Source organism: Rhineura floridana, chromosome 4 (assembly GCF_030035675.1).
Source record: "Rhineura floridana isolate rRhiFlo1 chromosome 4, rRhiFlo1.hap2, whole genome shotgun sequence".
Taxonomy (NCBI): Eukaryota; Metazoa; Chordata; class Lepidosauria; order Squamata; family Rhineuridae; genus Rhineura; species Rhineura floridana.
Window position 1 is genome coordinate 189,109,657 of NC_084483.1, and position 15,199 is coordinate 189,124,855.

General features: G+C 43.8%; 1 protein-coding gene across 9 annotated transcripts in view; it reads left to right on the forward strand.

Annotated features, from left to right (window-relative positions):
- Window positions 1-15,199, forward strand: part of MAP4K3 (mitogen-activated protein kinase kinase kinase kinase 3) — a 93,869-nt gene that overhangs the window by 6,120 nt on the left and 72,550 nt on the right. For all 9 annotated transcript variants that reach the window (XM_061625567.1, XM_061625566.1, XM_061625569.1 and 6 more), the window contains exons 2-3: window positions 12,219-12,276; window positions 14,503-14,593. In XM_061625567.1, coding sequence (XP_061481551.1) covers window positions 12,219-12,276; window positions 14,503-14,593 — 149 coding nt within the window. The remainder of the gene's footprint in view (window positions 1-12,218; window positions 12,277-14,502; window positions 14,594-15,199) is intronic.

Sequence of the window (15,199 nt, forward strand, 5' to 3'; positions counted from 1 at the left end):
TTAGTGTTTTATTAGACCATACTCTGTTTATAGAAGATACTGGCTGCCATAGGGATGTGTTGTTTTTATACTGCTGAGTCTTGGATTTTCTTGGTTAGTTTATTTGAGGATTGTGGCATTATGCAGACATATTGATTAATGGACCTAATCATTTTTCAAGAGAGCATATTGTAGAGGTTGTTGATTATTCAGCTGTTCACTTTCTGGCACTTCTTGTAAAACGGTGACTACTTATTTATTAGTTTAGTCTGTTGGGATGAGCTATGATAATTCGTTATAAAATCTGGTAAAGACATCCACTCATTGCATACCGAATTCTTTTTTTAGGGAGAACTATAGCAGTCAATTAATCACCTGATAGATATAAAGATTGTATGTAGGACAGTACCTTGGTTTATGGTGCTATCCCATTGAACCAGTGCAACTGGGGATTACTGCTTTGACCTGTATATTTTTTATTAGAACTTAACTTTCCAATTGCATGCTTAAGGTAGCTAACAAGATTGTAATTATACAAAACAGTACAGACCTCTAAAGTTTGAATGGAAAATTATTCTTTATGGAAACATGTAGAGATGGATTTGAATCCTTCTTTATTTTTATTTATTATTTGATTTATATCCCACCCTTCCTCCCAGCAGGAGCCCAGGGCAGCAAACAGAAACACTAAAAACACTTTAAAACATCATAAAAAGACCTTAAAATACATTAAAACAAAATGTTAAAAACATTTTAAAAAAAGCTTTAAAAACATTTTTCTTAAAAAAGGGTTAAATATATTATTAAAGAAAACGTATTAAAAGAAATTCTAACACAGACGCAGACTGGGATAGGTCTCAACTTAAACTTCTTTGACTTCTGGCAGCTGAAGGTCTTCTACTGGCTAGAGCAATTATGACAGATGAAGGCTGGTTTTGGCCTCTAAATCTGCTTCTGGCAGTTGATGGCCTTCTAAGGCAGCAACAGTAATAGTGACGACAAATGGAGTGATGAGTTTGACTCAGCCAAGCTTTGCTCTCTTCAGCTTACAGTGAAATGCTACAAAGTCCCATCTCTTGCATTAGTGCTGGAGATATTTGCAGTTCTCTTAAGGGAAGGGAAGGCTTACTAAATCAGTTCATTAGACCAAATGTTCATTAGACCAAATGTTCTCCAAAACAGTTGAACAGTGGTTGCCACATTTTTCCTCCCAGAAACCACTTAAAAATTGTTGATGGTCTTGGCAGCCCACTTAATTTTTTTTTGCCTGTTGTAGCAACTGTTATGTCCTGTGCATAGAATTCAAATTGTAATACAATAAAATACAATATAAGAAAGAAAGGAAGCAATACAATTAAAATCAATATGAATATTTAATATAGACATGTCATGGACCACCTGAATGAAGCTCATGGACCACAGGGTCCAAAGACCCTAGTTTGGGAACTTCTCAAGAATCTGCCAAAATGTGCCCTGGAATTACTGTTAATATAATATACGGCATCACACAAGAAACCCCAGTAGTGAGGGCAGAGTCTGCAAGGCAAATGTGTTTTGGTGGAAGCAAGGCATCTCTAGTTTTCATATAAGCCTCTCCTCATCCCCTCCCATTTCAGTGATGCTGTGTACTGTAAGTGTACTGGAGAAATGATTATGGGCAGCATCCAGTTATGTGCACTCACTTGCATAATGGGACTTTTAGTTTTTTCCCCTCACACCTCCAAAATCTGCTCTGGAGCAGATTTTGGAGAGGGATCTGCAGGGAGAGCAAAGCAACAAGATGCCCAAAAGTGCATTCAGATGTCTGCTTGCATTATATTGAATTTCACTCTCTAAGTATAATATAATTCACATTTCAGATGTCATTTTGGGCCAGGGCCTACCATTAGAAAAGCTTTTCTTTAGAATGTACTGTATATTTATAAGAAATAAAATGTAAAAATGTACTTCCACCCTTTTGGCTGTTTGATTTTGATTCACTCAGAAAATAGGAGCAATCTTGTGTAGGCAGACCATATAGAATTTATTACCTGAGGCTTGTGGGGTTTTTTTCTGTAATTGGCTTACTGTGTTTATTGGGTTGAATCCAGGCATGACCTTCTGTGAAAGCTGCAAGTACTTCACTGTTGATTTAGCTTATGTATATCCCACTGGGAAGTACAGCATACAAGTAATATATATTTTATAGTACTTTTATACTGTAAGTCGCCTTGAGACTATTTTTAGTAGTAGGCGTCTAAGAAATTTAATAAATAAATAAATAAACGGAAGGGTTCCTTCCGTTCACAGAAGGTACAACGATCCAGCAGAGGCTTCCATTGCAAGATGGGGTGGGGGAAGCAATTTTCATTAATCCTCTTCTTCTCCCTATAGCTCCCCATGCCACATTCTACACTGTTCTGCTATGTAGGCACCCCCAACCCACTGGAGCACCTTTTCAGGAGGCAAAGGAGGAATTGGCAAGAATCGCCTCCCTCTGCCCAAACATTGAACATAAGAAGAGCCTGCTGGATCAGGCCATTGGCCCATCTAGTCCAGCATCCTGTTCTCACAGTGGCCAACCAGGTGCCTGGGGGAAGCCCGCAAGTAGGACCCGAGTGCAAGAACACTCTCCCCTCCTGAGGCTTCCGGCAACTGGTTTTCAGAAGCATACTGCCTCTGACTAGGGTGGCAGAGCACAGCCATCATGGCTAGTAGCCATTGATAGCCCTGTCCTCCATGAATTTGTCTAATCTTCTTTTAAAGCCATCCAAGCTGGTGGCCATTACTGCGACTTGTGGGAGCAAATTCCATAGTTTAACTATGCGCTGAGTAAAGAAGTACTTCCTTTTGTCTGTCCTGAATCTTCCAACATTCAGCTTCTTTGAATGTCCACGAGTTCTAGTATTATGAGAGAGGGAGAAGAACTTTTCTCTATCCACTTTCTCAATGCCATGCATAATTTTATACACTTCTATCATGTCTCCTCTGACCCGCCTTTTCTCTAAACTAAAAAGCCCCAAATGCTGCAACCTTTCCTCGTAAGGAAGTCGCTCCATCCCCTTGATCATTCTGGTTGCCCTCTTCTGAACCTTTTCCAACTCTATAATATCCTTTTTGAGATGAGGCGACCAGAACTGTACACAGTATTCCAAATGCAGCCGCACCATAGATTTATACAAACTTTGCTCATGGTTACTCTGGATCCAACCCTGCCATATGACTGGTTAATAAAAATCGGGTTAATAAAAACGTGCATCACTCCAAAGTTGAATGAAGAGGGAAAAATGGCACAAGCTGGCAGAAAAGAACTATCACCCTTGAATTCTGTAGGATCATAGTTTTAAATGGCGTGGTGCTGACTTTGTTCCATACTGTCAGGCCCAGGATGCGACTCAGGAACCAGACCAGAGGTTGTAGTTAATTCGTGTTTTATTAGAGTAATGTCCAACAAAGACTGCGCTTTCTCATGAAGCAATACAGGGATACAGGTTCTGCGACATTGGGAGAAAGTTGACAGAGCAAGGGGCTGCTTCCCGCCTGTTCTTTAAGAAGGGGCTAAACGGGCGCGCAACCTTTCGCTCCTCCTTAGCTCCCCCTCAGGTACTGCCCGCCTTCCCCCCCTTCTCTCCTGTCTTTTCAACCGTCTGCGTGTGCGTGGTAAGGGGGGAGGCATCACCTCCTCCTCTTCTGAAGTGTCCGATTCCCCTATGGGTGATAAAGGAGGGGCTGAGGGTAAACCATCTCTCCGCCTTTCTGCTGTGATCAGCCCTCCCTCTTGCTCTGAGCTGCGGAGAAGGGAGGGCCTGGGAATGTCTGGGGGGGATTGTAAAACTTCAAGGCTCTCAGGCTCCCCGTTGCTAGGCGACCATATCTCTGGCATGTCCTCTGTTTCGGCTTCGCTCCACAGAGGGTAAGTTCCTCCCTCCTCCCTCTGCCAGCCATTTGAATCCTCTTCTGACAACCCCCCAGGAGCCCAGCTCATCCTCCCGACACCATCCCCCTTCTCAAGCTGTGCCCCCCTCCCTCTGTCTGGCTTGGGGCGGTGAGGAAAACGTTGATGGAAAAGTTTTACTAACTCTGGAGCATGCACATCATCTGCATTTTCCCATGATCTGTCAGCCACTCCATAGCCCTTCCAGTGAATCAAATACTGCAGCTTGTGGCGTCTGATCCTGGAATCCAAGATTTCCTCAACTTCAAACTCAAGCTGCTCATTTATCAGGAGTGGGGACCCAGGAGGCTCCTCCGGCCGCAGCTCACTGGGAGGGGCAGCTTTCGTCAAGAGGGATCGATGAAACACAGGATGTATTTTAAACGTGTCAGGTAGCTTCAGCCGGTACGCCACGGGATTAATTTGAGTTTCTATTTCTAAAGGACCCACCCTTTTGTCTTGTAATTTTCTACATTTGCCCGGCATCTGGAGGAAACGGGTGGACAGCCATACCTGGTCTCCTGGTTGAAGGGGGGGGGCTCCTTCCTGTGCAGGTGAGCAACTCGCTTGTACTCTGTTTTGGCTTCATTTAACTGCTGTTTCAGTGTTTGTTGCGCCGCTTGCAATTCTTTTAGGAAGTCCTCAGCTGCCGGTACCAGCATTCCTTCTGAGCTGCTTGGAAAGACTTTAGGATGGAATCCATAATTCGCGAAGAATGGGGTTTGTTGAGTGCTGGAGTGTAGAGAATTGTTGTAGGCGAACTCTGCAAAATGCAAATATGATACCCAGTCAGTCTGTTGATAGGACACATAACTTCTTAAATATCTTTCCAACACGGCGTTCAAGCGTTCCGTTTGCCCATCTGTCTGGGGGTGATGGGCGGAGGAGAGTTTTAATTCCGTCTGCAACTGTTTCCACATTGCTCTCCAAAATTTGGCTGTGAACTGAATTCCTCGGTCTGAGACTACACTGTTTGGCAACCCATGCAGTCGGTAGACTTCTTTGATGAATAACTTGGCCGTTTCCTTAGCCTCTAAGGCCCCTGCACAAGGGAGGAAATGTGCCATTTTGGTGAGTAGATCTACCACGACTAAAACGGCTGTCATTCCTTGGGATTTGGGTAGATCAGTTATAAAATCCATGGAGAGATCCTTCCAGGGTTCATGTGGGACAGGTAGCGGTTGTAACAGTCCTGCTGGTTTTCCTGTTTGTGTTTTTGTCCGCAGACAGACAGAACAGGACTTTACATAGCTTTCAATATCCCTACGCATTTTAGGCCACCAGAAGTCCTTGGCCACGTTCTGAATGGTCTTGTAAATCCCAAAGTGTCCCGCTGTGATGGAATCATGGCACTGGCGTAGGATTCTGAGCCTTAATTCTCCTTCTGGCACATATCTGGCTGTTTTGAACCATAATAGTCCATTCCTCCAGTGAAAGGTTACTTCTGAGTCTTGACTTTGTCCCATCTCCTGCCCATATTTTAGTACGTCTGCATCTTCTTGTTGTGCCTTTTTGAGTTCCTCTTCCCACGAAGACTGGCATGATCCCAACATTAATTTCTCTGGCGGGATCACGTACTGAGGCTGGTCCTCGGATTCACTTTCTTTGTACTGTGGCTGTCTGGATAAGGCATCAGCTCTCTGGTTTTTGGCTTGGGCTTGGTAAGTGATCTTGAAGTTAAACCTGGTGAAGAACTGGGACCATCTTATTTGTCTCTGGTTCAGCTTTCTGGCAGTTTGGAGGCTTTCCAGGTTCTTGTGGTCGGAGCGCACTTCGATCTGATGAGGGGCCCCCTCTAGGTATTGTCTCCAGTTTTCAAAAGAGTCCTTGATGGCCAGCAGCTCCTTCTCCCAAACTGTGTAATTCTTCTCTGCAGGCTTTAACTTCCGAGAGAAGTACGCACAGGGGTGCAGCTCCTTTCCTTCTTGGTCTAATTGCAGAAGGACCCCCCCGATAGCAAAATCTGAAGCATCTGCTTCCACGATGAAAGGGCGGGTCGGGTCAGCAAAGTGCAGAATGGGCTCGGAAGCGAACCTTCTCTTCAGCTCCTCAAAGGTCTGGGTGGCATTCTCTGTCCATTGAAACTTCTTCTTTCCCCTTAAACAGTCAGTCAGAGGAGCTGTCAATTTGGAAAACCTTGGAATGAACTTTCTGTAATAATTGGCAAACCCCAAAAACCGTTGTACATCCTTTTTGGTGACAGGTTGGCCCCAGTCCAATATACAGCTTACTTTCCCTGGGTCCATCTCCACACCTTCTGCTGAGATTCGATATCCAAGGAAGTCTAGAGACTTGAGGTCAAATCCACATTTCTCTAATTTAGCATACAGGTGATTTTCTCTCAGTCTCTGCAACACCGTCTTCACATGCTGGTCGTGGTCTTCCTGGTTCTTTGAGAACACCAGGATATCATCTAAGTAACAGATTACATATGTGTCCAACAAGTCTCTAAACACGTCGTTCATGAATTTTTGAAAAATTCCTGGACTTCCACAAAGTCCGAACGGCATGACCAGGTATTCATACTGTCCGTAAGCGGTCAAGAACCCTGTTTTCCATTCATCTCCCTGCTTCATCCTGATCAGATTATACGCTCCTCTCAAATCCAACTTCGTGAAGATTTTTGCAGAGCGCAGTCGGTCCAACAACTCTGAGATCAGGGGCAGCGGGTAGCTGTTGGGGATGGTGATCTGGTTCAATGCGCGATAGTCGTTACAGGGTCTGAGTTCCCCCCCCTTCTTTTTCACAAACAATAGTGGCGCTCCAGCAGGGGATTGTGAGGGGCGTATGAATCCTCGTCTCAGGTTTTTATCCAGGAATTCCTTCAGGGCCTCCCTCTCAATCTCTGTGAGAGAGTAGATTCTCCCTGATGGAATGCTGGCTCCTGGCACTAGATCAATCGCACAGTCGTAAGGGCGGTGGGGGGGGTAAAGTCTCTGCCTCCTTTTCATCAAACACATCTTTGAATTCTTCATACTTTGGCGGCAGGGTCACTTGCTCGATCTCTTGCACTGCCCCCGCTAAGGTGTTCTTGATTCCTTCAGGTTGACAGTTCTCCTGGCAATACTGTGAGGTGAACCACACCACCGCCTCCTTCCAACTTATTTTGGGTTCATGCTTTGCTAGCCAGGGCATTCCCAGAATCACCTCAAAGTTCGAGAGATCTGACACGTATAGCGAAATGAACTCTTCGTGCCCGGGGATTTGAAGTTTCACTTCCTCCGTGGCTTGTGTCACCCCTCCTGACTTCAGGGGTCTCCCATCGATAGTCTCCACAGCTAGGGGAGCGTTCAGTTTCCACCGGGAAATTCCATGACGCTTGACTAACTTTACATCAATAAAATTTGTGGAGGCTCCACTGTCAGTTAAGGCAGTGGAATTAAACACCACTCCTCTGGAAGTTGTAATCCGAATAGGCAAGACCAACACCCCCTTTGAGGGAGGTTGGATCGTTGGGGGGCCTTTATACAACGCTGCCCCCAGTCCACCGGCCTGCACGTGGACTGGGTGTTCTAGTTTCCCGACGGCTCAGCTTTCCCCCCTTTTAGTCCACAGTCTCTGGCCATATGGCCCGGCTTTGAACAATAAAAGCATAAACGTTCTCGGCGGCGTCTTTCCTTTTCTTCTTCCGACCGTCTTGGCCTAGCCCCTCCCTGTCCCTCAGCTGCATTACCTGCCATTCCTGCAGAGGGAAGGGTCTTGCTGTGAGATGCCGAGGCTGAGTATCTCGGGACCTCCTGCTTCCTTTCCAGGCGCCTTCCTTCCATCCAGTGATCTATCTGTAGGCATAGCCGGATGAGCCCTGGTAGGTCAGTGGGGGGGGGGGAGGTCCTGGCCAACTCATCCAGGATTTCAGCATTTAATCCACTCCGGTACATAAACATCAGGGCGGCGTCATTGTAACCAGTTTCCTGGGACAGAATTTTAAAAGCGTTAGTGTACTCGGAAACAGTCCCTTTAGCTTGCTTCAGAGCGCCTAGTTGCCGCGCTACTGTTTCAGCTCTTTGCGGGTCTTGGAACATCTCGGTCATCTCCTGTATAAATCCTCTGTACCTTCTTAAGACAGTATCTTTTCTCACGAGATACGGAGTCACCCATTTTGCAGCTGCTCCCTCCAGGAGGCTAATCACGAAGGCCACTTTAGCCCCATCGTCTGGAAATTCCGTGTGCCTGACATCCAGATATAACTCACATTGAGCCACGAAAGTTGCCAACTGATCACTTTGTCCCGTGTATTTTGGGGGCAATCCAATGGGAACCTTTACTGCGGCAGCTGGAGGGGCTGTTTGCATCTGGTCTATCGTGGCCTTCAAGGTTTGATTATCCGTCTTCAGCGCCTTGACTGCTGCTAGCAGGGCTTGGACATCCGTCTGCAATTCAGCTACCTTAGTCCTCAAGAGTTTCACTTCTTCTGTCTCAGAAGTGGGGTTCGTCCCCCCCGCTGCTCCCTTTGACATCTTGTCCCAGTCAAGTGAAGAGAGCGTTGAGGGTGATTTAGGTGGCTCTGTCAAGCTGTCAGGCCCAGGATGCGACTCAGGAACCAGACCAGAGGTTGTAGTTAATTCGTGTTTTATTAGAGTAATGTCCAACAAAGACTGTGCTTTCTCATGAAGCAATACAGGGATACAGGTCCTGCGACATTGGGAGAAAGTTGACAGAGCAAGGGGCTGCTTCCCGCCTGTTCTTTAAGAAGGGGCTAAACGGGCGCGCAACCTTTCGCTCCTCCTTAACTCCCCCTCAGGTACTGCCCGCTTTCCCCCCCTTCTCTCCTGTCTTTTCAACCGTCTGCGTGTGCGTGGTAAGGGGGGAGGCATCACCTCCTCCTCTTCTGAAGTGTCCGATTCCCCTATGGGTGATAAAGGAGGGGCTGAGGGTAAACCATCTCTCCGCCTTTCTGCTGTGATCAGCCCTCCCTCTTGCTCTGAGCTGCGGAGAAGGGAGGGCCTGGGAATGTCTGGGGGGGATTGTAAAACTTCAAGGCTCTCAGGCTCCCCGTTGCTAGGCGACCATATCTCTGGCATGTCCTCTGTTTCGGCTTCGCTCCACAGAGGGTAAGTTCCTCCCTCCTCCCTCTGCCAGCCATTTGAATCCTCTTCTGACAACCCCCCAGGAGCCCAGCTCATCCTCCCGACACATACACATTTTTGGAGCTATCTTTTGGTTATACATATTTTTGAAGAGTTCCAAATAGTGTAATTGTTGTTATTCTGGGGGAAACCCTGGTTTTTTATAGGTGGAATCAAATGGGTATTGCTCCTTTGACAGAAGGGATCCGTCAGTGGAACAGGGAAGGAAGGAGGCATTTTTTGATATTATGGCTTCATATTGTGGTTTGCGTGTAGTGAAACAAACCATGATTCTTGACTTGGACATAATGCTAAGCCAAGGATTATGGTTTGTTGCTCATGCTAGAGGAGGAGCACAGTGGGAGCAAGCTGTGTGTTTACAGTAAACCATTAACTGTTTGTTGTTAACATAAGAAGAACCTGCGGGATCAGGCCAATGGCCCATCTAGTCCAGCATTCTGTTCTCACAGCAGCCAACCCAATACCTGTGGGAAACCTGTAAGCAGGATCTGAGCATGACAGCAGTGTCCCTTCTGGGATTTCCAGCAACTGGTATTCAGAAGCATGCTGCCTCCAACTGTGGAGGCAGAGCATAGCCATCATGGCTAGTAGCCATTGATAATCTTATATTCCATGAATTTGTCTAATCCTCTTTTAAAGCCCTCCAAGTTGGTGACCATCACTGTGTACTCTGGGAGCAAGTTCCACAGCTTACCTATGCGCTGTGTGAAAAGGTAATCTCTCCTCTTTCAGCATTCAGTTTCATTGGATGTCTATAAGATCTAGTGTTAAGGGAGGAGAAAAATTTTCTCTATCCATTCTCTCCATGCCATTCATGATTATATAAACTTCATGTCACCTCTTGCTTGCCTTTTCTCTAAACTAAAAAAGCTTCAAATGCTGCAACCTTTCCTCAAAGGGGAGTTGCTCCATCCACTTGATCATCTTGGTTGCCCTTTTTTTAACCTTTTGCAGCTCTACAGTCACTGCCAGTTCAGACCCAATTAGCATATATGTGAAATTAAGGTTTTTTGCTCCATCATGCATCACTTTACACCTGCTCACATTAAATTGCATTTGCTTTTTACTGCCCATTCACTCAGTTTGGAGTGGTCCTTTTGGAGCTTTTCACAATCTCTTTTTGTTTTAATGACCCTGAACAATTTAGTATCATCAGCAAACTTGGCCACCTCACTGCTCACCCCTAACTCTAGATCATTTATAAACAAGTTTATGAACAATTTAAAAAGCACAGGTCCCAATACCAATCCTTGGCGGACTCCACTTTCTGCATCCCTCCATTGAGGGAATTGTCTGTTTATTCCTACTCTGCTTCCTGCTACTTAACCAATTCCTGATCCACAAGAAGACCTCTCTTCTTATTCCATGACTGCTTACTCAAGAGTCTTTGATGAGGTGCCCTGTCAAAATCTGTTTGAAAACCCAAGTACAGTGTCAGTTGCAGACATGGACAATGAGAGCTGTTTACATTACAACTTTATAGTAAAGACTCTCCATTAGCACCGAGCCACAAGTTGCTGGTGTGCTAGCATTGCCTGTGTTGCACAGCAACTATATGATGTTTAGACGTTGTGACATATTATATTATAAGGTGAAAGCTTTTTGCCTTGAAAAGTGTGGTGTGTGATGTGTCTTCAAGTCAGTTATGACATGGTAACCCTCTGAATCGGCAACCTCCAATAGCATTTGTTGTAAACCACCCTGTTCAGATCTTGTAAGTTCGGGTCTATGGCTTCCTATATGGAATGAATCCATCTCTTGTCTGGTATTCCTCTTTTTCTACTCCCTTCTGTTTTTCCCAGCATTATTGTCTCTTCTAGTGAATCATGTCTTCTCATTATGTGTCCAAAGTATGATAACCTCAGTTTCATCATTTTAGCTTCTAGTGATAGTTCTGGTTTAATTTGTTCTAACACCCAATTATTTGTCTTTTTCGCAGTCCATGGTATGCGTAAAGCTCTCCTCCAACACCACATTTCAAATGAGTTGATTTTTCTCTTATCAACTTTTTTCGCTGTCCAACTTTCACATCCACGCATAGAGATCGGGAATACCATGATCTGAATTATCCTGACTTTGGTGTTCAGTGGTACATCTTTGCTTTGAGGATCTTTTCTAGTTTTCTCATAGCGACCTTCCCCAGTCCTAGCCTTCTTCTGATTTCTTGACTGTTGTCTCCATTTTGGTTAATGACTGTGCCAAGGTATTGATCATCCTTGACAAGTTCAATGTCCTCACTGTCAACTTTAAAGTTACATAAATCTTTGGTTGTCATTACTTTAGTCTTCTTTATGTTGAGCTGTAGTCCTGCTTTTGTGCTTTCCTCTTTAATTTTCAACAGCATTTGTTTCAGATCATTACTGGTTTCTGCTAGTAGTGTGGTATCTTCTGCATATGTTAAATTATTGATATTTCTCCCTCCAGTTTTCACACCTCCTTCATCTTGGTCCAATCCTGCTTTCCGTATGATATGTCCTGCATATAGATTAAACAAATAGGGTGATAAAATACACCCCTGTCTCACAGCCTTTCCAATGGGGAACCAATCAGTTTCTCCATATTCTATCCTTGCAGTAGCCTCCTGTCCAGAATATATGAATGAAAATAAACCTATTTTTTGGCCTTAATAGTTATTTTATCAACTATACAGGATTTAAGATCTATTAGAACACTTCCAAACCAATACTCAAACATGTTTGCTACAACACACCTGCTGCAGCCATCTGTATAAAATTCAGTTCTGTTCTGGAGGGTCCCAGACTGTCAGCAGCAGCTCTGCAAGATGTGTGGAGGGTGGGGGAATGCCCTGCCTTATATGAGCAAGAGTGCTTTTGGTAGCTCAAAGCCACCATTGGATACAACCAGGTGACTACACCATAAATTTGAGTAACATTAGATTTGTTTTATAATGCAAATTGGACTTCTACTATGGTATGAATAATTAAGGTATATTAATAATTTATAGCCAGTCTTTCTCCCCAAAGTCTAGATGGCTTATTATACATCTTTATCGTTACAACAACAAAAAGTACTCTCAGTAACTTCCTCCCCCCTGTATATAAACAGGAGTTGAAGGAAACCCCTTATGATTTTAAATGTGCCTTTCCACCTTCCAGGATTTGGAAGGTAGCTTAATTTAAAGTGGAGTGTCCTGATTCCAGCATTTTAAGTGCTTTAGTAGCCAAGTTTGTTTTTGTAGGTCTAATATCCTCTGGGTTTTTTTGTTTTGTTTTAAATAGGCTCGGAATGTTAACACAAGTGAACTGGCAGCGATTAAAGTAATAAAATTAGAACCAGGTAAGCTTTTCATTTTTCCTATTTCAATTTCCTGCATTTATCCTCTTGTGTTTCCACCCACACCCACATCTTTTTGTGGGCTTTGTTTTTTAAAAGTGTTGGAATGAACCGTGGCACTCAGGCTACTGTTTTTGGCAGCTCATTTTCCCAACCAACCATAAGCTGTAATCTTATCAGCATACTTTTTACCAGTATTCAGTTGAGGTGATATCCAATGGTAGTGTCCCACTTAGAGAGCAGATATCTGCTTGGGCTGTTGGGAGTTGTCTTTCCTCACCACCACCACCCCTGGAGCCCCTTGCATGCCCCCAAAATCTGCTCTGGAGAGTCGGGGACTGTCCAACCCGACCTGATTGCAAGGGGTTGGTGCCACAGTTCCAAAGGCCCTGTTGCGCACACTCTTTTGCCTTGTATGAGGTTGGACACCTAGCAGAGAAAATGTACTATTTTTTCCCCAAATGTTAAGTGAATAAAAATGTTTCCTGTCATTCCGTTCCTGACCTTTCCTACCTTAATCTCGGAAAATATAGAACTCTTTTATTCCAAGTTTTTTAAACAAAGTAAAGTACAGAAAATGTACAGTAACAATACAATGTAGTCATTTGCTAGCAACTCTGACAAAAATGGCGAAATGAAAGCAACACTGATTAGCATTTTTTCTGCCTTGTATGCTGCTGATAAGGCTTACTGTAAGGTCACACTACCAAGAAATTGTGTATTCTATTTAAGAAGATGATCTAAGCAGGGAAGCGGCTGTAGGTAACACTTTGGACATATTTCAAGGACCTTTGTAAGTTGCAGAACACCTAGAGACCAACGCAGTAGGGTACAGAGGAAGGAACAAAGGGATAAACTTCCTTCTATAGAGTAGCTTGTGCCAAGTCAAACATAAAGAAGGCTGCAGGCTTTTAGAACAGAACTAGAAACTGGCATTGCTAGAAGCATGGAATGTGTGTATCTGCACAGCCTGGAACCAGACCAGTGAAAATCCCTGCAGAATATTAGATTTTGCTTTAAAAATACAGATTTTCCTAATGCATGTGGCTGTGGAGAAAAGCTTGAAAAGTGTGTGGGCAGTGCCTGGTTAAACATAAGAACTGTGAGTGGATTTCTGCAGGGCTTCTAACAATCACAGAAGTGACATTTCAGTGCTCAACACAGCTGCTATACACTGATCTCTGTTCCTCTGTCATTCTCAGTATGTACACACATATATATATATTGTGTACTTATCCTTGCCAAAAATTCCATAACCTTTAAAAAGCTGGCTCTTGAATGCAAAATGAGCCATGCCCTGTAAATGTGCACATGGAAAGTAGCCTGATTTACGTGACTGTGAAAGCTACTGGCTTCAGCTTCCCAACACACAGCAAAATAGACATGTACAGTAATTGTGCTCAATAGTGTGCATGCACTATACGTAAATGACATCCACTGCATGTGTAACAGGCCTGAAGAAGGAAGCAGACCTGATCCTTAACATAGGGCTACTGCCAAAAACTGAAACCCCATGTGCAGTTCTCCCTCTATATAAAGTTTAGGCAGACATTTTCTATGGTGTTTCTCTACCAGAAGCCCCTACTGTTGCAGGGCAGAGAACTCCTCATGTTTTGTCATGTTGTGCAAATCTGCCTTGAATATTAAGGGTCAGTGGGAGGAGAATTCAGCGCAGGGCAGTGATTAGAGCAGCAGTGTATTTAGTTCCATATTACTATCAACAGTGAATAACCAAGCCATTTGGATCACATTGTGTTAAAATGCCAATTAATGCAGTTTAACAAGAGAATATTTATATTTATTTATTATTACATTTATGTCTCCCCTGTCTTCCAAGGAGCTCAGGTGGCATGGTATGGTTCTGCTCCACATTTTTATCAATGCAACAGTCTTATGAGGTAGATTAGGCTTAGAGAAAGTTACTGGCCCAAAGTCACCCAGTGATCTTCATGGCTGCTAGGATTTGAACCCTGGCATCCCATGCCACAGTCCAAGACTCTGACCACTTGACCGTCAAAAAACATTGCTTGTCATTGTTTTAATGTTTCTTTTAAAAATCTGAATAAGTGGGTTATTGATAATGTGGGGGATAGATAGTATATTTTAAGAATTTAAAGTGGTTAAATATACAGTGTCTTGGTAATCCTTACAACAGCCTTCTAAGGTAAGCCAGTATTTAGCATTATCCCTGTTGTACAGAATTACTAAAAAAAGTGTTCTCTTTTCTAGGGGAAGATTTTGCTGTTGTACAGCAGGAAATCATTATGATGAAAGACTGTAAGCATGCAAACATTGTTGCTTATTTTGGCAGCTATCTCAGGTATATTTTTATGGTGTATTTTATTCATCTAAGAATTCTTCACTGCTTGCAAAAATGAAAGACCTATTGTGACCCTGAATTTGGAGGTGGGAGTAGGGAAGGGAATTTACCAGTACAAACTTCTTTTTTTAATTATCTGTGGCATTCTGCATTCCCTAGGGAGTTTGTTTTGTCTGGTTTTTTTATATACATAAGATAGCACTTCAAACTCCTTTGTTATTCCTCCACTGGACAACTTAATCTTTTTTCTGGAAAATGATTGTGCGGACTTCTCCATACCTCCTCACGCACCCTGCCTTTGCTTTCTTGCCCTGCATCATTTTCCCAGGCGTGATGGTACATTTCCTCCAGCATCAAGAAGGATGGACAACATGCTAGGTGGAAGAACCAGATGGAACTTTGTGGTCTGAGAGACCATTTGATCCTTTTAATCTGTGATCAAAGAATTAGTCATGGCCAACTGATAATTAATGCTATCATCCCTCAGTTGAATAAGTCCTTATTATACTTCTGCTGAGTATTTTCTCTGTCTTGCTGAGCACTTTCTATGCATTGAATTAAGGACCAAAGCATTCCTCTCTAGCTATTTCTCTTAATGAGCAGGTT